This window comes from Hemitrygon akajei, chromosome 1, assembly GCF_048418815.1.
Source record: "Hemitrygon akajei chromosome 1, sHemAka1.3, whole genome shotgun sequence".
NCBI classification, from domain to species: Eukaryota; Metazoa; Chordata; class Chondrichthyes; order Myliobatiformes; family Dasyatidae; genus Hemitrygon; species Hemitrygon akajei.
In genome coordinates, this window is record NC_133124.1 from 12,396,392 (window position 1) to 12,419,415 (window position 23,024).

The 23,024-nt window shown below is 38.3% G+C and overlaps 1 protein-coding gene across 44 annotated transcripts in view; it reads right to left on the reverse strand.

The window, feature by feature from the left end:
• Positions 1–23,024, reverse strand: part of clasp2 (cytoplasmic linker associated protein 2) — a 380,510-nt gene that overhangs the window by 112,689 nt on the left and 244,797 nt on the right. For 14 of the 44 annotated variants that reach the window (XM_073033727.1, XM_073034221.1, XM_073033645.1 and 11 more), the window contains 4 exons: positions 14,922–14,948; positions 13,755–13,925; positions 9,819–9,926; positions 5,499–5,561 (listed from right to left, as the gene is read on the reverse strand). In XM_073033727.1, coding sequence (XP_072889828.1) covers positions 5,499–5,561; positions 9,819–9,926; positions 13,755–13,925; positions 14,922–14,948 — 369 coding nt within the window. The remainder of the gene's footprint in view (positions 1–5,498; positions 5,562–9,818; positions 9,927–13,754; positions 13,926–14,921; positions 14,949–23,024) is intronic. The other 30 variants (XM_073035242.1, XM_073035126.1, XM_073035577.1 and 27 more) reach the window with 4 other exon arrangements.

Sequence of the window (23,024 nt, forward strand, 5' to 3'; positions counted from 1 at the left end):
TAGGTACAGGAGTGTACATACTTTTTTTTAATAAATTTTTTTTATTGAATTTTCAAATGGTTACAGAAGGAAAAAAAATTATCAACCCTCCCCCCCCCCCTAACATATCCCTGTAGAAAGAGAAAAAAAAGAAGAAAGAAAGAAAGAAAGAATGCCTGGATATTGGAAGATCCTAGAATTTTAGCTCTTAATCCTTGTCAAAAGGGTCTTGTTGCTATCATTTATAATATGATTATGAATCTACAACCAGATATATCTGAAAAAATTAAGAAGGAATGGCAGGAAGAACTGCATTGCCCTATTTCTACTGAGCAATGGGAAAAAATTTTATTATTGGTAAACTCATCCTCTATATGTGCTAAACATACTCTAATACAATTTAAGGTCGTACACAGAGCTCATATGTCTAAAGATAAACTTGCTCGATTTTACTCGTATGTTAATCCAACCTGTGATAGATGTCATTCTGATATAGCTTCGTTGACTCATATGTTTTGGTCCTGTCCTTGCTTACATAACTATTGGAAAGATATTTTTAATATTATTTCAAGAGTTTTAAATATTAATCTCCAACCACACCCTTTTACTGCAATTTTTGGCCTACCAATGATGGATAATAAGTGTTTATCCGCTTCATTCCAACGAATGATTGCATTTATTACACTAATGGCTAGAAGATCCATTTTACTGAATTGGAAAGAAGCCAATCCTCCAACAGTATCTCAGTGGTTTTCCCAAACTATTTCCTGTTTAAGTTTAGAAAAAATTAGAAGTGTGGTTTTCGATCCTTCAGTTAAATTTGAGGAAACTTGGAGACCATTTATCCAGCATTTTCATATGAATTATACGGTCTGATCCTGAACCTTACTGTCACTATCCTGAATTGTGTGGATGGAGGTTGGGAGTCATAGGCACTACTGTATATATATAACATTATGCGATTGCCCATGTTGGTTAGTTTTCTTTTTCTATTTAGTTGTTGTTTTTTTTTTTTGTTTTGGGGGGGGTTTTTCTTAATCATTTATATTATTATATGAGTTTGAGAGATTCTATGTATGGATCAATATATATTTGAATGTTTATCAATCTATTATGTACTCTCAAATGTCTTGTAACAATATTTTTCTTCTGTTTTTTTTCAAAAAACTAATAAAAAGATTTGAAAAGAAAGAAAGAAAGAAAGGAAGATCCCCACATGCTCCACGGAGTTCATAATAGCTTTAATATATATATTTATTTCTTTCCCCAAATAACCAATAATTTTATCTTCAGAGCACCTATATATTTAATCTTATCTTTTGTAAATAAAGGCGCCAAATTTTCAGAAATATTTTGTATTTATCTCTTAAATTATAAGTAATTTTTCAAATGGAATGCAGCTAAAAGCTATATCTATTTTCATTTTCTTAATGTATGTTAAAATTCTTTTTCTTTTCACCGGTCCATTAAGCTCATTAACATTAAAACTTTAAAAATTCAGTAAACTAGTCATTATTTTTAACAGGGTTACTCCAGTCTATAGTAATACCTAACTTTTCAACTTTTGTAGTACCTTGGGGAATCTTTTTAAAATTCTCTGTGTTGCTATGTGTCTCCCCCCCAATTGTCCAGGCAAAGAAAGAAAGATTAAAGAAAAATAGATTATAAAGAAAAATAAGTAACAAAATATCCCCCCTACTAATGTTGTGAATAAAGAAAAGACGCAACATTACCCCCCTCCGTTGTGCGGGTCATGGCAATCGCCATGATTACACACGTGAATCCCGTAGCAATCGATCCAAAGTTCCCCCAGCTCCCCCGTAACATAAAAAAGTATATATAAGAGAAGAAAAAATAATATCACTACTCTCGATTAATATTTCTCAAATTTTTACCTTTCTCCCCCTGTATCATATAATTAAGAATATATTTAAATATTCTTCTGTCCTTAAACATCCATCAACTCCATTCACTGTCCCTGTCTTCATCTTTAATCCGTTTCACTTTTAAATCTTTGGCTGTGGTTAGCGAATATTTGGGAGTTCTTGTGCAAATTCTTCCGCATCCCGATAATCAGTAAAAGATCTTTTTTTTCCGTCATCAAAAAAAATTATCAGGGTTGCCGGGTGGCGCAATATAAATTTATAACCCTTTTCCCATAAAACTTTTTTCGCCGGGTTAAATACCTTCGTTCTCTTCAAAAGGTCATAACTTATATCAGGATAGAAAAGAAATGTTTTCCCTTCTATCATCAATGGCCCGTTTCTCTTTCTGGCACGTTGGGCAGCCGCCTTCAGGATCTTTTCTTTATCTTGATATCTTAAGCATTTTATCAAGATTGATCGTGGGTTTTGACCAACTTGAGGTCTTGATCTTAAGGCTCTGGGAGCCCTTTCAATTTCAATTAACTGGGTTCCTTCTTCCATTTCCAAAATTTCCGGAATCCATTTTTGAAAAAAATTTATTGGATCCTCTCCCTCTATACCTTCTTTAAGTCCAACAATCTTAATATTATTTCGTCTGTTAAAATTTTCAAGTACATCCACTTTTTCCAACAACCGTTTTCTTTCTGATGTCCAGGCAGAAATATTATCTTCCATTTTATTCACTCTATCAATGGTGTCTCCCGTTATTTCTTCCAAGTTTTTAATTTTCTTGTCCATTTTGTCCTGTCTTTTCATCATTTTATCAAACATAATCTTCATATTTTTAATATCTTTTTTATTACTTTTAATGCTTTTAATTCATGCATTATTTGCACCAAAGATTTTTTTATGTCTCCAATATCACCTCCAACCTCTTCCTGTTGCTCTTCTTTGTCTCTTCATCTTCGTCTGATTTATCCAGAGAATCTGATTCCACCTCATACTCACTTTCAGTTCCGATCATAGCTAGGATTTGTAGTTTGGGTTGCTCGTGTTTGCGCATGCCCCTTCCTTCACGCATGCGCAATTCCTGTTACTCTTTTTTTTTGGAAATGGTTGATGTTGCCGCAGTTTCCTGTTCTGTATCACTGGAGGTAAAATGCACTTGAGCCCGAGGCTCTTTCATGGCTGCGGCCTTGATTCTTTTCCAACTTGTGTTGTCTTCAAAGTAGTAGTTTTCTTCTGCTTCTGCTTAGGAGACATATCTTAAGACAATCCTGAGTAGTTTATAAGTAATTTTTAAAAAGTATTTACTAACTTTTCTTCACTTAAACATTATTTTACTGTTTTTTTTACGGGAGAGCTGGATTTCCACGTCTCGATTCTACGTCATCACGTGACGTCCCCCCGAGTGTACATACTTTAATAATAAATTTATTTTGAACTTTGGTAACTCTTGAACATTAGAGGTTAATAGCTGACTCCCGCTTATTTTTGGTGACATAAATATCACATCAGATCTTGCTTGAAGAATATCCAGCTCTTGTTAAAAGGCAAGCAGAGACTTGATTTTTGGAGGAATTGTGAATAAAATTGAAAACTGTGACATCATCTTCAGTGACTGTGATTTTTGTTTGACTTTATGGAGGAAGGAAGATCACCGATAAAGCAGTTGAGCCGAAGGCACTGCTCTGAGGAACTGCTGCTGGGAAGGTTGGCTCAAATGTCTGATCTCCAAAATTCTTGACCATTCTCTTTTACATGAGGTATGGCTGGTTTCTCCTTGGATCAAGACCCTTCAAAGGGATCAGGTTTACTGGAGCTTCTTATTCTGACACTTGGCCAAATTGGAAGTTGACGTCAAAGGCAGTCACTCTCTTGTCTGTGCCTGGATCAGAGCTGAAGTCTATTAGAAGCAGAAAGGATCCCCCCCCACCCTCCCACTTCACCATTTCCCATCCCCTTGTCTCTTTCTCATGTTATCTCCTTGCCCACCCATTGCCTCCCTCTGGTGCTCCCCCTCCCCTTTTTTCTTTCATCCATGGCCTTCTGTCTCTTTCACCGATCAACTTCCTAGCTTTTTGCTTCATTCCTGCCCCTCCAAGTTTCACCTAGTGTTTCTCTGGCATTTCTCTCTCCCCTTTCTAACCTACTCCTTAGATTTTTCACTGCAGTTCTGTCGAAGGGTTTCGGCCCGAAACGTCAACTGTACTTTTTTCCATAAATACTGCCTGGCCTGCTGAGTTCCTCCAGCATTTTGTGCGTGTGTTGCAAGATTCTGCTAGGATTGAACATGCACACCAGTGAGCAGATTATTGATTACTGACTAAGTACTGCGAGCCCACTCATCACTTTGTCGACAGCTGAAAGTAGATGGATGGAGAAGTTGATTTAACATGTCTTTTTGAAGACGGGACAATTTTCAATTTTCTGCTTTGTTGGGTTGAAGCCTGTAATGTAGCTACACTGGAACAACTTGACTGCAGGTGTGACCAATTCTGAACAGCAAATCTTCAGAGAACACAGCATGCACGTCCTTTGGTACCATTACCTTTGCTGTATCCAATCCACTTAGCTCCTTCTTGAAAGTGACACAGAATTAGTCAAACTGTTTGAAGACCAGCTTGTGTGATGATAGGTTATTAGAAAGAAGGTGAGATGTTTTATTTAGTTTCTGGTCAAGATGGCACTGAGCTCAAATGTCCGGAGGTCATGGTTCAGATCAAGTGGTTCTTTTACGTTTTGTAGAGATGGTTTTGGGGACAATGTAGGGAGTCAGGGGTCAGGATACGAATTCAGGTCAGATCGCTCCACAGTTGAGGGCCAGTGGTCCCCATGGCCAGATGCTGGATGTTAGGGAGGAAAAGGGTTTAGTTTTGCTGTTGTTGTTTGTTGCTGCAGTTACTTATGGTCTAATGAACATGCTATTTCGGTGCCAGTATGTGTGGCGACATTTGTGGGCTGCCTCTAGCACATCCTTGGTTGTGTTATTTGTTAACACAAACTGCACATTTCATTGTATGTTTGATGTTAAATGAATCTGAATCAGTTGACACTCTGATTGAAACGATAGCTACAAGTACTTCAGCTGAGAAGGTGATGAGTATTCACAAACTGAGGTCCTTCATATTTGGAGCCCCCTCACCTACCCCATCTTCTTAGCTTTTTAATTGTCCATCGCCATGTACTGATGGATGTGGCAGCTCTAAAGAGCCCAGATCTTATCTGTTGGTTGTGGGTTTACTTAATTCTATCTAGAAAAGAAAGCTTTGTCTATTGTCAGTATTGAATATTTTATAATACTTGGTAATTCAGGCAGGAAAGAATATTCTGGGGAAGTGTTACAACAACACTGGCTAAATTTGAATTAAAAATGGATCTGTGATGGAAAAGGAACTCTTCTGTTATAATATCCAAGATGTTGTGCAAAGATCACTTGGGAAGAGTGCAAAAGGACATATTGGAGAGGTCAAATATCTGAATTTTATTCAGATGGTGGATATAAACATCTCTGCAACATGTGCACTTTTGAACCATTCTATAACCAAAGTGATGACAAAATAAAGATGATAAACTTAGAAACATGCCAACTAAGGATTCAAACTGAAATGTTTGCATAAGACAGACATTCACATGCTGTAATCCCCTTTTCACCTGAAGCTGAGTATGTATCTGAGCTGTAGAGAGCACCAGTTGATCGAGAGTGATGTCTGGAAGCTGCAAGTATAGGATGACATAAATCTTGTCTATTACATTGCCAAGCCCTGTATTACAGTGTCAAAAACACCCAGAACATTATGATCTTAGCTTGAGCAGTACAACAAACACCAGTCGTCTTTATTTTTCTCACTCAAAAATCAACACCAACTTATCACTAAAATAAGTTCAGGCTATCCATATGAACAATGGTAAAAGCAATGTTCCTTTAAGATTTTTGAGCTTTGCAAGGCATTGTTCAAACACCGTATTTCTTTTCAAACAAAACTAAAGTAAAAAGATTACGCAGTTGATCAAAAATTTCACTGTGAAATTTTTTAAGATTTTGTTCAAGTTCAATCATCATTCAACTATACAGCCAACCAAAACAGCGTTACTCTGGTGCCAAAGTGCAAAGCACAATATGAACAATCACACACAGCACACATAACACATATAATTACGATAGCAGAAAAGTATACAGTTACAGGACAAAAATAAATATATATAGCCCATGGCCCTGAGTCCTGTAGATTGATGGTGCATGGATGTTGTCCTGGAGTCATGCTTCTGCAAGCCCGCTGCAGTTTTGCATCTTGTGCTAGTGCAGCCGCAGACAAGTGCAATCCAGCTTGTCTTTCCGGAAGTGAACCGCTAGAGGGCAGCACTGACTGAAGGGGCCAGCCCCAATCCAGCTGCAGCGTCTCCATCCCTAGCAGTAACAGGCGACTCCAAGGCATGAGGGCCTTGTCCACGCAACAATCGAGGCAGTGCAGCTCCCTTGCCATTGGTCTCACCAATGACTCAATGAATCACCCATTGCAACGCATAGGGCAACAAGTCCTACTCCACTATTATCCAGCAAATCGCTAGCGGCATACACCTGCAGTACTGGGTGTTGCTAAAAGACCACAAGACCATAAGATATAGGAGCAGAATTAGGACATTTAACCCATCAAGTCTGCTCTGCCATTCAATCATGGCTGATCCTTTCTCCTCCCTCAGCCCCACTCCCAGCCTTCTCCCTGTAACCTTTGATGCCATGTCCAATCAAGAACCTATCAAACTCTGCCTTAATACACCCAACGACCTAGACTCCACAGGTGCCTGTGGTAACAAATTCCACAAACTTACCACCCCCAGCTAAATAAATTTCTCTGCATCTCTGTTTTAAATGGTTGTCCTTCTATCCCGAGGCTGTGCCCTCTTGTCCTAGACTCCCCCATCATGGGAAACATCCTTTCCACATTTAGTCTGTCTCGGGCTTTCAACATTCAAAAGGTTTCCTTCTAAATTCCTGCGAGAACAGACCCAGAGTTATTAAACGTTCCTCGTATGATAACCCTTTCATTTCCGGAATCATCCTTGTGAACTTTCTATGAACCCTCTCTAATGCCATCACATTTTTCTTAGATGAGGAGACTGAAACTGTACATAATACTCAGGGTGAGGCCTCACCACTGCCTTGCAAAGGGTCAGCATCACATCCTTGCTCTTACATTCTAGACGTCTTGAAATGAATGCTAACATTGCATTTGCCTTCCTTACCACTGACTCAACCTGCAAATTAATCTTTAGGGTGTTCTGCACAAGGACTCCCAAGTCCCTTTGCATCTCAGATTTTTGGATTTTGTCCCCATTTAGAAAATAGTCTGCACATTTATTTCTACTGCCAAAGTGCATGACCATGCATTTTCCAACACTGTATTTCATTTGCTACTTTCGTGCCCATTCTCCTAATCTGTCTAAGTCCTTTTGCAGCCTACCTGTTTCCTCAACACTAACCTCCCCTTCACTAATTTTCTTTATCCAGCAATGTCTTGCGATTGTGAAAAAGATGCAGAGGACGAACAATTACACCTTTGTTTAGACCAGGGGATCCCAACCTTTTTTATGCCATGGATCCTGACCATTAAATGAGAGGTCATGGACCCCAGGTAGGGAACCCCGGTTTAGACCCAGAGAGGCTGCTGCGTCTCAGTGTGCTGCCATCTTCATTGGAAATCTTTCAAGTACCAATTATTAAAGTGGACCAGAGAACGAAGAATTAGTTTCTTTCCTTATCTAAAAGTCTGACAAATCTGATGAATAGTCTGATGACTATTTTGAGGATTTAAATCTGAAACGCAGATACAAAATGTTGAACTGGAAATAATTTGCTCAAACTGAAAAGATAAAACAACTGAACCACTCTGAGCTCAGCAATGTATTAGAAAAAATGATTTTGCTTCAGTGTCGTACTAAACAGGATTGAATCTGATGTTCAATTCATAGCATGGTTTCATAGGAATTGGAAGAAAGTATGGTAATTACAAACCTTTAATACAGTTGGACACACCTTGTAAAATAGATCATGAATAATATAAAATATATCTTGACAATTAACAAATCTGCTCCATTTAGTGAGAAAGTATTGGTCAACTTACCAGTCAAATGAATGAAAGAAAAATATACTCAAATATTAATACTTGTAAAACAACAGTTTTGTGCAAGAAGAAATAAATCAAAATTCAATACTGGAATATTGCCACCTTCATCATTCAAGAATAGCTATCTTTTTCGATAATATTCTTCTACCATTCACTGAATCTCCAAGTAATTTATACAGTTAAATAATCTACTGAAGCAGTGCCATTCTGTCTGGTTGAATATTCAGTGAATTCTTCAATATTGAAGTATATAGCTTTCTCATTCAATGCATGCTAGAGTATACAATAAAACCAGTTAAATCACTTCCAGCCTCATGAAACTTTACACAGCATCTGAAGAAATGTGAAAGTATCATATCCAAAATTTTAATAATTATTAAGTATATTAAAATGTAAATTTAAATAAGTAATTTCAAAATAACCATAAATGACAATCCAATAACTTGGTCCAGTAAATGTGGAAATTATGGTGATGCTAATCATCCTTACTGCAATTCACATACAGCTAACACAGCAATTATTGTGAAGTGCACAAAAGCTCAAAAATTCAGAAACTGTTCTCCTATATGCATTGACCTGACATTTGAAATGCAGAGCCATTTGACTTAACACCCCAATGGACTTTTGCTGTGAAATTCTGGTAAATATGGACCAAGCTACTACATAAGACAACCTCTAAGCATCTTTCCAACATGATTCTTTACCAAACTGTCATTAGAGTCTGACTTTTAAATTTTTGGAGATATTAAAAAAAACAAGAACTGTTTTGTACTCTAATGCTAATTTCCCTCCCTCTCTACATCTGATTCGACATAGGGCTCATAATTTTAGCCCCTACTTCCTGATTTAGCCTGCTTTACTCAGTCAATCCGATTTAAGGGATTTTACAGTATCTTGTTCCAGAACAAAGTGGGCCTAGATTCTTGTAAAGATTGCCACATTGCTTGGTTCTCCAACTTCCAGAAAACAGGTTTGCTAAAACTAATCGAAAGTATAGTGGATAAAGCAAGGGGAAGTTCCCTACAGCAAATTCTGACTAATGGTAAGTACCTACTTCACCCTTTTTTTTTTCTTAAAAAAGGGACAAGCTGTTTTGTATTTGTTGGCTCTAACTAGACTGTCCATTCTAAATATTAACAGGTGATTTGGAAATTTAAACAGATTCACCAGGAATTACATCTGCTGATTCACTCTCTTCTCCATAAGAAATAATGATAATGAAACAATGATGACCTAATAATAATTGAGAAGTTCCTGCCACATAAAGTGGTATAAAAATTAACGTGATATTAAAAAGAATTCTAGAACTATGAAAAATTAATATTTCCCATTTTTGAAAATCAACTTTAAAGAAAACTTTGGTAATATCCCAGTTCAACAGATTCAAGGGATTAACAAACTCTGTTAATCCAGGGATTAACAAACTCTGTCTAAATATAAATTTTCAATATTTCATGCCAGTATAATACTTTAATGATGGGAATAATGCAATTAATGTGCTAAAATACTTAACTTTTGTAAATCTTTTGTAATCTCACTTCTTGTTTCATATTAATCAGTACTTCTATGCCTTATTTTTCAACTTGTAAAGTTTTTCGAACTATTGGTTGTCTGACAAATATGCAAACAATGGAGAAATACTTGGCTGGAAGTTATTTAACTTGCATTTCCAAAGCAGATACCAGATTCATATAATGCACAGCCACAAAGTAGTTAAGATGTTTAATGTCACAGTCAATGATTGGAAATGGATAATGGAAGGAGAGAGCAGCCATATAGAACTATGAGCTGGATGGCAGTGGAAGAGAAATGGGTAGCCATGCATGAAGTGAGGACTCCTTCAACTTACCAAGTGGAGTAAACGCTCGAACAGGACTGGTGTCCCTGCTGCTTTCACGACTGGCGTCCCTGCTGCAGCCCTGACTTACACTAGGTCGAGGGATACGACTGCCCCGAACTAGCAGGAATCAGGATGGGTACAGAGCAGCACAATTACTAAAACATCGAGATGCTGAAATATTCTTCTTGTAAAAATGCATCCACTGTCAAAATTATAAACTCAGGTTTTCAAAACAGAAGGATGTTGGTTATGGACTGTTGTCACAGCTCATTTAAAGAATGATGATCATCATCACTGTTTTTCAGCCAGCAGTGAAGCCAACAGTTAATTTATGTTCTACTTTGTACTAACTATTCAGAGTGAAAATTTCAAAAACCTAAGTACCAAATGGTATCAAAAAATAATCAGAGCTATTAAGAGGTTGTGGGTTACTAGAACACTAGAATACTACAGCACAGTACAGGTCCTTCAGCCCTCGATGGTGAGCTGACCCATATATTCCTTAAAAAAAAGAACTAAACCCAACACTACCCCATAACCCTCTTTTTCTTTCATCCATGTGCCTGTCCAAGAGGCTCTTAAATACCCCTAATGTTTTAGCCTCCACCACCATCCCTAGTAAGTCATTCCAGGCACTCACAACCCTCTGTGTAAAAAAAACTTACCCCTGATGTTTCCCCTAAACTTCCCTCCCTTAATTTTGTACATATGCCCTCTGGCGTTTGCTACTGGTGCCCTGGGAAACGGTACTGGCTATCCACCCTATCCACCCCTCATAATCTTGTAGACCTCTATCAAGTCCCCTCTCATCCTTCTATGCTCCAAAGAGAAAAATCCCAGCTCTGTCTCATAAGCCTTGTTTTCCAATCCAGGCAACATCCTGGTAAGTGTCCTCTTCATCCTCTCCATAGCTTCCACATCCTTCCTATAATGAGGTGACCAGAACTGAACACAATACTCTATAACCATATAACTACTACTCTAAGTGTGGTCTCACCAGAGAATTGTAGAGTTGCAACATGACCTCTCTACTCTTGAACTCAATCCCTCTATTAATGAAGAATAGCATCCCATAGGCCTTCTTAACTATCCTATCAACCTGTGCAACGATCTTGAGGGATGTATGGATTTGAAAAAAGAAACAAAGCCTCCCCTCCTAATTGCATCCGTACACATAGCTGGAACGCTATGTCTATCTGAGAAATAAAGAAATTACTTTCTTAAAACTATCGGGTTATCATCTTGCAGTTTATATGACCCCCTGGCTCCAGCAATAATAAATCAAAGATGGATCAGTAATACTATAAAGTTGCTTCACTTATCCTATCATGTTTCAGTGATTCCCACATAATTAATGGTAACAGGAAAATCAGACAGATGTTGTTGCTCTTAGGTGGATTAGGCACATAATGATTTAATATAATGAACTTCTGTTCATTTCAACAAACCTTCTGAAGAACAGTTCCTAACATGAATAAATGTCAATTATATAAACTTTTAGTGCTTTTCTGTTGTTAAACGAGAAAGCATCTCTCTCCAGTTGTCTCTGAACTGTTGACCAAGGTTGAAATGAAAGCAATGACCAATCTAGTCACTTCAGCAAACCAATTTAAAAATGCCCTACTGCATACTGATGCACAGATTTCAGGGATTTTTCCATCATTTGAACAAGAAATATCTGAGTTAGTCCCTGTATGAGTCACAAAACTGGTACGTGTTTGCATGGAATCAAAAACAGATTTGGTAAAATAATAACCATCAATACTGTAAAAAAACTAAGACGACCATAAGACAAAAACTTGATCAGTAATTTTGAGGATGACAACGATAAGTGAACTGATAGTGAAGACCCATAAGACATAGGAGCAGAATCAGGCCACTTGGCCCATCGAGTCTGCCCCACCATTTCATCATGGTTGACTTATTATCCTCCTCAAACCCATTCTCTCCTGCCTTCTCACCGTAACATCTGCCAGCCTTACTAATCCAAAACCTATCAACCTCTGCTTTAAATATACCCAAAGACATGGCCTCCACAGCCGTCTGTGGCAATGAATTCCACAGGTTCACCACCCTCTGGACAAATAGATTCCTCTTCATATCTATTCTAAACGGATGTCCTTGTATTCTGAGGCTATACCCTCTGGTACCAGATTCTCTTACTATTGGTAACATCTTCTCCACATCCACTGCATCCAGGCCTTTCAATGTTTGATAAATTTCAATGAGAACTCCCTCATTCTTCTAAACTTCAGTGAGTATAGACCCAGAGACATCAAGTGCTCATCATACAGCAAAAGTCTTTTTAGGTACACGTAAAAAAAATTCTGCAAAGTGAAAATGCTTTTCAAAGTAATGAAGAGAAAAATTTCTAAATATCAAAAAATTACAATAAACAGCAGTAAACAATAAAAAAACTAAATCAAATTGATATTTGGTGTGACCATCTTTTGACTTTGAAACCGCATTAATTCTCTTAGATGCACTGTCGGGCAGTTTTATAAGAAAATCAGCTGTTAAGTTGTTCCAAGCATCTTGCACAACTTGCCACAATTCCTTTGCAGATGTAGATTATCTTGCTTGCTTCTATCTCTCCAGGTAATCTTAGACAGCCTCAATAACGTTGAGATCAGGACTTGGTGTAAGCCCAAGACTTTTGTACAGTATTCTACATTAACCCTTTCATTCATGGGATAATTTTCATAAATTGCTTCTGGACCCTGTCCAATGCCAGCACATCTTTTCTTAGATATGGAGCCCAAAACAGCTCATAAGGCTGCAGATTATAATTCCCACATAATTTGCAACTGATACTCACCAGATTTATGTTTCCTCACTTTTCAGACTCAGCCATTCAGCCACTAATCAATATGCTATTCATGAGCTTGCAGAAATATTTGAAAAACTAATAGAAATCGCTCAGCAATTAGACTGCCAATGTATGTTTAACCTCCGGAATTCTTTGTCCCAACGATTGGTAAGTTTGATCATTAGAAGCATTTAATGTGGAGGTGGGTAAGAATTTGATAGATCAAGGAAAAGAGGGAAGAAATGAAACCAGAAAACATAGGAGCAGTATTGGGGCATTCGACTAATAAAGTCTGCAACACCGTTCAATCATGGCTGATTTAAAAAAAATAATTTTGTATTTCAAATCTCCCCTCATTCTCCTACACTCCAGGAAAAAAAAGTCTTAATTTATTCAACTTTACGTATGTATTGCCAATGCAGACCTTTTGACGTCTGCTAAGACTGAGGGCAAAGTTGAAAGACGGAAAGGGGGTTGGGAATCTTGCTTTTTCCATGAGAAGACCAGGCAGTATGAAAGGCTTTACTGATCCAGAGTAAACGGAAATACAACAAAAATTGAAGATGCTTGAAATGGGAAATAAAACAGAAAAATGCTAGAAACAACCAATAAGTTAGGCAGCTCTGTGGAAAGAGAAGAAGAATTAATGTTTTAGGTGGAAGATACTTTGATATCAAGAGTGAGCTTTGGCCACCTGTTTGCTACTGCCTGTAACAGCAGATGGAAGCACAGCTAAAAGTACTGAATGGACCTTTCCCTCAGTCAGCCACTCTATAGGTGTGAAAGGACAGGCCAGTATTAATCAAAATATATTGAAGGATGACTTGCTTATAATGTACTAACACTGCTGTCAATTTGTGACAAGCAGATGGGGTAGCAAGGTGTCATTTCTGGAACAACAGCAGGAGACAAAAAAGAAGTTACCAACAACCTACACTTAAACCAGGGGTTTCCAACCTGGGGTCCACAGACCCACTGGTTAATGATAGGGGGTCTATGGCATTAAAAAGTTGGGAAACCTTAACTTAAATCAAAGGTGGGAATTCTCAATGGCAACCAACATGGATAGGAGGAAGCATGAAACAAACTTACGACAGAACATAATTGAATAAATGGGATAAGAAGCTATTTCTTACCCAGAGACAATCGAGACGGGCTTGCTTCCCTACTGCATCCTTGACTGCGTGGTATCTTGCTGCGTTTCTGCCCTGCAGCTCCAGTGGGAATCGCCCGTGGAGCTCCAATACTCATGGTCGAAAGTGCGGTGCTGTTTAATACTCTTCCAGGAGAACCAGAACGACTCGCAGCTGAAATAAAAATGTGCAGAAAACACTCCTGACTATCTGCTCGGACAGCAATAATAAAATAAGTAATCAAAATAACTCATGTCCATGTGGTTGATGCAACATAGCACGAGCATCTGAATACAATTATTTTTTCACTGTTATCACATATATGCATGACAATTGGCCCATGTCTTAAGGAACGTTTAATCTGGTTGGGCAGGTGTCATTAATGGGCAGTCTTAGCACTTCAAGTTAATTAAAAATTATTAATACAGTTTACTTTATTAACTTCCTCAAAAATTTTTGTAGCTACTAAGTCAAAATTAAATTTAAAATAAATACAAACTGGACTAAATTATTTTGGAATGCTGCAAATAAGAACAGCGTATCATCAATTTAGAATTAGCAACCTTCCATATTTAAAGAAGGGACTTTAAATATGTGCGAGATACATAAAGTAACTGAACACAAAAGATTAAACTCTGGTTTAGTAGATTTCAATTTAACCATAAAGATGGTCTTGATACAATAATTCAATTGAAATTTGCATCAAAATGTCTAAAGCAAGTTATATTAGACATTACAGAATCATTTAATTCTTAACTTTCTAGAGGATTTCTAAAATGTGGAGGATTAAAATGAAATAGTAAATCACTATAAGGAGGTGTCAGAAACATATGGTTCTGTAATCTGACTGGTTTTATTCATTTTTATCTGCTGTGTTACATCATCTTGCTGATATTCAATTCCATAAAGAAATAGTTAGTTTTCATTCATGCAAAGGGCACAAAGCATTGCTCTAGTTTGCTTTCCTATGCCTCCCTGAAAGATGCTAACATACCTATAACTCATTGTGCATTTTGCATTGATTTTGTACTTGGTTATACTTCTCATTTGAAGTAGAGAGAGCAGACACACACACACACACACACACACACACATACGTTTATAACTGCAGAAATGCATGAAAATGCAAGCATATCACAGACAACACATCTAAAATCTAGAGAATCTTACCACAATTTGGGATGGCTGACTGTGATCCTGAACAAGTATAAAGGCATGAATACGATTTATAAAGAGATAATTTTGTTATTTCGTTTTGGAAATCTATGATGAGGCATGGACAAGGTAGATTTACGTGAATGGCAAATGAAAGAAATAAAGCTTTTGACATTCCACAAGAAGATGTGATAAAAAAAAATCTGATTAATATATGCTGTATATTGCAGGTGACAGTTGTACCCAAGTATCAGAGTACATTACACTACTCTAGTTAACAAGTAACTGATGACCAAGACCATTTCTCTCATTTCTTACAGAAGTGCATTGTGTCTTGCATACAGCTATTTATGGGCATGCATAGTGATGGAATACCGAAGATTACAGAGTGTATCCTAGATCCTAAAAAAGCAATAGACACCCAGCAATGACAATTTTGGAATGATTTTAGTACATTAGGACCTGTCTTTTGAGGCATGCAGCATGCAAACAAGCATTCCGCCCATATCATCTATGTATACCAGTAGGTGCCAATCCATATTAATCCAATTTACCAGTACCTGGCCTATACTGACGTGATTAAGTGCTTGTCTAGATACTTTTTAAATGTTGTCAGTGACTCTGCTTTGATCACTCTCTCAGGGAGTGTGTTTCACATACTCCGCACTCTGGGTGAGAAAGTTCCCCTGCAGCTCTCTATCCCTTACCCAAAGTCTAAGATTTCCAGTGTTAGTTACTTTTGATATGGAGAAAAGACCACCCAACAGTAACAGAGACATCGAGGAGCAGATAGGGAGATGCAATAATAACAGGGTTGTCATGGTGGGAGATTTAATTTCCCCAATATTGATTAGCATCTCCCTAGAGCAAGGAGTTTAGATGGGGTGGAGTTTGTTAGGTGTGTTCAAGAAGGTTTCCTGACACACTATCTAGATAAGCCAACAAGAGGAGAGGCTGTACTTGATCTGTTATTGGGAAATAGATCTGGTCAGGTGTCTGGTCTCTCAGTGCAAGAGCATTTTGGAGATAGTGATCACAATTCTATCTCCTTTACCATAGCATTGGAGAGGGATAGGAACAGACAAGTTAGGAAAACGTTTAATTGGAGTAAGGGGAAATATGAGGCTATCAGGCAGGAACTTGGAAGCATAAATTGGGAACAGATGTTCTCAGGGAAATGCACGGCAGAAATGTGGCAAATGTTCAGGGGATATTTGCATGGTGTTCTGCGCAGGTATGTTCCAATGAGACAGGGAAAGGATGGTAGGGCACAGGAACCAGGGTGTATAAAGGCTGTTGACAATCTAGTCAAGAAGTGGAAAAAACCTTACAAAAGGTTCAAAAAGCTAGGTAATGATACAGATCTAGAAGATTATAAGGCTAGCAGGAAGGAGCTTAAGAATTAAATTAGGAGAGCCAGAAGGGGCCATGAGGCGGCCTTGGTGGACAGGATTAAGGAAACCCCAAGGCATTCTACAAGTATGTGAAGAACAAGAGGATAAGACAAGAGAAAATAGGTCCTATTCTCAATCAAGTGTGACAGTGGAAAAGTGTGTATGGAACCGGAGAAGATAGCTGAGGTACTTAATGAATACTTTGCTTCAGTATTCACTATATAAAAGGACCTTGGCGATTGTAGGGATGACTCACAGTGGACTGAAAAGCTTGAGCATATAGACACCAAGAAAGAGAATGTGCTGGAGCATCAAGTTGGATAAGTTACCGAGACTGGACAAGATATACCCCAGGCTACTGTGGGAGGCGAGGGAGGAGATTGTTGAGCCTCTGGCAATTATCTTTGCATCATCAATGTGAACAGGAGAGGTTCCGGAGGATTGGAGGGTTACAGATGTTGTTCCCTTATTCAAGAAAGGGAGTAGAGATAGCCCAGGAAATTATAGACCAGTGAGTCTTACTTCAGTGGTTGGTAAGCTGATGGAAAAGATACAGGATTTATGAACATTTAGAGAGGCATAATATGATTAGAAATAGTCAGTATGGCTTTGTCAAAAGCAGGTCGTGCTTTACGAGCCTGACTGAATTTTTTGAGAATGTGACTAAACACATAGATGGAGGTAGAGTAGTAGATGTAGAGTATATGGATTTCAGCAAGGCATTTGACAAGGCACCCCATGCAAGGCTTATTGAGAAAGTAAGGAGGCATGGGATCCAAGGGGACCTTGCTTTGCGGATCCAAAATTGGCTTGCCCACGGAAGACAAATAGTGATTATAGACGGGTCATATTCTGCATGGTGACTAGTGGTGTGCCTCAGGGATCTGTTCTGGGACCTCTTCTCTTCGTGATTTTTATAAATTATCTGGATGAGGAAGTAGAGGGATGGGTTAGTAAATTTGATGATGACACAAAGGTTGGGGGTACTGTGGATGGTGTGGAGAACTGTCTGAGGTTACAGCGGGACATTGATAGGATGCAAAACCGGGCTGAGAGAGTGGGCAGAGTACTATACTCAGTTCTGGTCATCTCACTGCAGGAAGGATGTGGAAACTATACAAATGGTGCAGAGGAGATTTACAAGGATGTTGCCTGGTTTGGGGAGCATACCTCATGAGAATAGTTTGAGTGAACTTGGCCTTTTCTCAAGTTTTCTCAGAGCTGTTTCCCAGGGCTGAAATGGGTAACACAGCGGGCACGGTTTTAAGGTGCTCGGAAGTAGGTACAGAGGGGATGTCAGGGGTAAGTTTTTCACGCAGAGTGTTAAGTGCGTGGAATGGGCTGCCAGTGACTGTGGTGGAGGCAGATGCAATAGGGTCTTTTAAGAGGTTGCTGAATAGGTACATGGAGCTTGGAAAAATAGAGGGCTATGGGTAACTCTAGATAATTTCTAAAGTAAGTACATGTTCAGCACAGCATTGTGGGCTGAAGGGCCTATATTGTGCTGTAGGTTTTCTATGTTTCTAAAAGATTCTTGCAGTCTATCCTATCCATACCCTTGTAATGAATCGCCTCACATTTATATGGATTAAATTCTATCTGCCATTTCTCAACCCAATTTACCAACTCCACCAATCTTTGTGCCAAACTTTACATCTGCATAAAAATTGTTCACATATATTAAAAACAGCATGAGTCCCAGCAACGATCTCTGTGGAACACCATTAGTCAGAGGCATCCAATCTTGAAAACTGCCATCTACTATCGCAAACAAAAAGCAACAGGAACTTAGAAAATCAGGCAGCATCAATGGAAATCAATAAACAGCTGACATTTTAGTTAAGGTGATGGGTTTTGGGCCAAAATATCGACTGTTTATTTCCCACCATAAATGCTGCCTGACCTGCTGAGTTCCTCTAGCATTTTGTACCTGTTGCTCAAGATTTCCAATATTTGCAGAATCTCTTCTGTTTATGATCTACCATCGCATCTGTCAAGCCAATTTGGCATACTGTGCTCTAAACTTTTCAATCCCATGTGGGACCTTGTTAAAGGTCTTACTGAAGTCCATGTAGTCCACATCTATTGCAATAACCTTGTCGATGCACTTATCTCCTAACATAAGTAACTGATGCCCGAGACCATTCCTCTCATTCCTTACAGAGGTGTATTGTGTCTTGCACTCCCAATGCCACTCCCTCCCATATATCCATCTCACCTTAAAATTCTATAGGCTGGGATGTTTGAGTTACCCGTCCTGCCTATCTTTCAACTATGTCTGAGTGATGTCAACAACATCATAATGCTATGTGTTATCCGAGACGCCTAGCATTAAAATAGATGCAATTTCAAAATCAGAATCAGATTTATTATCACTGGCCTGTGACAAAAAATTTGTTAACTTAGCAGCAGCAGTTCAATGCAATACATAATCTAGCAGAGAGAGAAAAAAATAAATTAAATAAAACATAATACTACATAAACAAGTAAATAAATTACATATATTGAATAGATTTTTAAAAATGTGCAAAAACAGAAATACTGTATATTAAAAAAGTGATGTAGTGTCCAAAGCTTCAATGTCCATTTAGGAATCGGATGGCAGAGGGGAAGAAGCTGTTCCTGAATCGCTGAGTGTGTGCCTTCAGGCTTCTGTATCTCCTACTCAATGGTAACAGTGAGAAAAGGGCATGCCCTGGGTGCTGGAGGTCCTTAATAATGGACGCTGCCTTTCTGAGACACCACTCCCTAAAGATGTCCTGGGTACTTTGTAGGCTAGTGCCCAAGATGGAACTGACCAGATTTACAGCCTTCTGCAGCTTCTTTCGGTCCTGTGCAGGAAATTACCAGACTTTTTTCCTCTATGTTGCAGAAAGAAACTATGGGGACGGTAAGGAATTAGATTGTATAATAAAACTTGGTCCCAAAGTACTAAAATTTACAAGAACACTGACATTTCTAATGTAATAATGCAAAATTCACATTAACATAGAAATAAAGAAAAAAAATTCAATGATATGAATTGTCAAATCACGTCAGTTTTATCTAACTTTGGAGCTGATTTTTGCATATGTACAGTATACTTGAGGTTAATATCTGATAAAGCTGTATCATGATTGAGTAATAACAAATACCACTTAATTTTCATGCATATGGAATGAAATTAAATACAGTTTTTCAAGTGTACTCTTGAATAAGAAATATTCACCAAACTGCAAGCTTAGAACCAAAAATAAATGGAGCAAAATTTAATATGAAAACAGTGGAAGACTGACATTCTGTTTCCTGCCCTACCACAACTGAGAATATTAGGCATTGGAAGTGCTTTCTACATAAACTAAAATTTGTAACACTCAGGACAAGCAAACTCTAAAAAAGATGAGCTTCAAACGTATGAGAAATTAAAAATAAAGTAGTAGTCAGCTACTAAAGCAGCAAGCAATGAATCCAGTTTATTCTGAATTCAAAAACAATACACGTGCAGCACTGAAAACAAGACTTAGAAGACAGCTAAGAAATGGGTTTTCCAAACATATCTGCCATTTGAAAACATGTTCAAGATATTTTTGGTTGCAGTGTATGCAAGAAGCACCACAACGGTATGAACATTTGTTAAGGTTCACCTGGTTTGAATGGATTATTTGCAAAAAAAAAATGATAGTTGCAAATTTGATCAAGAATATAATGATACATTTGAATAACTATTCAAAATATACTGTTAATGAATAGTGTTCGACACAAAATGGCTTCCCAACCATCATGCTCCTGGATTGTAAGTTTAATGTAAAATGACATATACAATATTGGTGAAAAAATAGCTGTTATTGGAATTGATAATGAACACAGATGTAAGTAACTGACAGCATATGTGAGGTGGCTAATGGAGAGAGCACATGTTGGATGATGGGAGGGGTGCAAGAATTGATGCATTAAAAAGCAAACATTACACAAATACGAAATGTGTTCAAAACATCCAGCATTTCTTTTAATTATTTTTATGAAGTTATATAGATTCTGACCCACGTTTTCCTTTCCATTTTTATTGAACTTTTGTGAACTACACGGAACCAAATAATATTGTTAAGGTTCTCCCTTATGTACTAACTCTGCTCCTTACTTTCTCCCACCGTCTTCCCCAGTCTTTCTGGCTTACAGATAGTATCTTTCCTCAGTTCAGTACACAGCTGAGATCAAGTCTTGGCATTGATTCAGGTTATGTTTCTCATTCCTCACATTTCAAAATGGTAAACAAACAGTGTGTATTTCTTTACTTTATGAGTCAATGGAGAAACATTCCAGTGAACAGATCAGAAAAATCTCAGGCTCAATCATGAATTTAAGCTTAGTGTAATCACCTTGAATGACATACACAAATTGTTGGAAGAACTCTGCAGGTCAGGCAGCATCTATGGATGGGAATAAACAGTCGACATTTTGGGCTGAACCCCTTCATTAGGACTCGAAAAGAAGGGGTTGGAAGCCAGAATAAGGTGTAGATAGGAGAGGGAATACACATTGGCAGGTGATAGGTGAGACCAAGTGAGGGAAGGTGGGTGGGTGATGGAGGCGGGGAAGAAATGAGAAGCTGGGAGGTGATAGATGGAAGAGGCAAAGAGCTGATGAAGAAGGAACCTGATATGAGAAGACCATGGAACATGGAAAAAAGGAAAGGAGGAAGGTAACCAGAGGGAGGTGATGGGCAGGTGAGGAGAAGGGGTGACAAGAGAACAAAAAAAGAGAAGGGGGAGCAGGTAGGACTACTTAAAGTTAGACAAATCAATGTTTATGTCATCACTCATGCTGATCTCTGTTAAGACTCATGTTTTAATGTTCACTGTTGCACTTTGTAGTTCACATTCAAACAGAGAAGACTTAATCTAATCTTCCTCAGCCGAGTTCAGGCATTAGAGACTTCTCTAATGTATAATACAGAAATATACAGATTATGTTCATGAGTTTCTCCTCACAGAGTTCATGAATATCGCCTGCCTGTAGCCCAATGTTCTGTGGTCCTCTTGAACAAAAAAAGATGCCACATCTGTGCATTGGTTTTCAGCAGCCTCTCCTGCAATTTCGCAGAGCATTCTTGCATCTTTCCCCACATCACGGCAGCATGCATACATTATTTATTTATTTAGAGATACAGTGTGGAACAGGCCCTTCAGGCCCAAAGAGTTGCCCGGCTTACCAACCCACCTATTTCACCTTGGTCTAAATGCAAGACAATATTCAATGACCAATTAACCCACAAACCGGTACATGTTTGGACTGTGGAGCACCCGGAGGAAACACATTCTATCACAGTAAGTATGTATAAACTTCAGCAATTGAACCCTCTGACACTCCAAGCTGTAACAGCCTTGCACTAACTGCTACAGTAGTGCCCCATTTTACATATTAAAATTCTCTAGTGATTGAAAATCACTGTTATTGTGATATGTTTCTTTAACAACATCCTGCATAGAATGCACCATGAGGCATAACTAAGAACCTGTAGCAGATCAACTGAATACAGCAAGCTGAAACTAACACAGAATGGAACAACATGTGAAGATTTTCATTCGTATGGAATTCTTATACTCCAAAGATAATACATAACATTGCTTTAACACTTTTAAAAGAATCTAAGCTATTTCCATAACAATCAAAATCTTCACTACAACAATACTACTCCACTTCCTTAAATCTATTTTACAGCAGCTCCAATAATCTTGCAACAGGGGGCAAAAAAATCTCTGCTTGCATTGGTATTGTGCCAATGATAATCAGGATATCTCTTGTTTATGCTGCTGATCTTAAAAACTTAACTTATTTTTAAATTTTACCATCAATTATGCCACTTTACTAGGTACACCTGCGCAATGCAAATATCTAATCAGTCAATCACGTTGCAGCAATACAATGCATGAAAGCATTGGTCAGAGGTTTAGTTGGCTCAGACAGAACCTAGGAATGGGGAAGAAATGTGGTCTAAGTGATGTTGACCGTGGAATGATTGTTGGTGCCAAGAGAGGTGGTTTGAGTATCTCAGCAACTGCTGACCTCCTGGGATTTTTGCACACAAAAGTTTCTAGTGTTTACAGAGAATGGTGCAAAAATCAAAGAAGCATCCAGTAAGTGGCAGCTCGGTTAGCGAAAACACTTTGTTATTGGGAGAGGTCAGAGGAGAAATCAAACCACAAACAAGACAAAATCTGCAGATGCTGGAAATCCGAGCAACACACACAAAATGCTAGAGGAACTCAGCAGGCCAGGCAGCATCTATGGAAAAAAGTACAGTTGACGTTTCAGGCCGAAACCCTTCAGCAGGACTGGAGGAAAAAAAAACCGAGCAGTACATTTAAAAGGTGGGGAGAACCACCAAGTGATTGGTGAAACCTGAAGGGGGAGTGATGAAATAAAGAGCTGGCAAGTTGTTTGGGGAGATGAGGTCAGAAAGGGAAAAGGGGATGGGAAAGGGAGAGGGGTGGGGAGGATAGTGGGCATTACTGGAATTTGAGAAATTGATGTTCAAGGTCAGCAGGAGACGCTCATGGAGTGAGCATTGTTTCAGATTCGCTCCATAACCTTTACTTTTTTTAACCTATGATCACCCTTATTTAACTTACTTTTACTTACACCAAAAGATTCTTGCTACTTTTTTGGACTTATCTTTAAGAGTTTATTGTGAATTTTGAAGAAATGAATACAGAAATGGCTTTTAGATCTAAAGGGCGAGAACCTG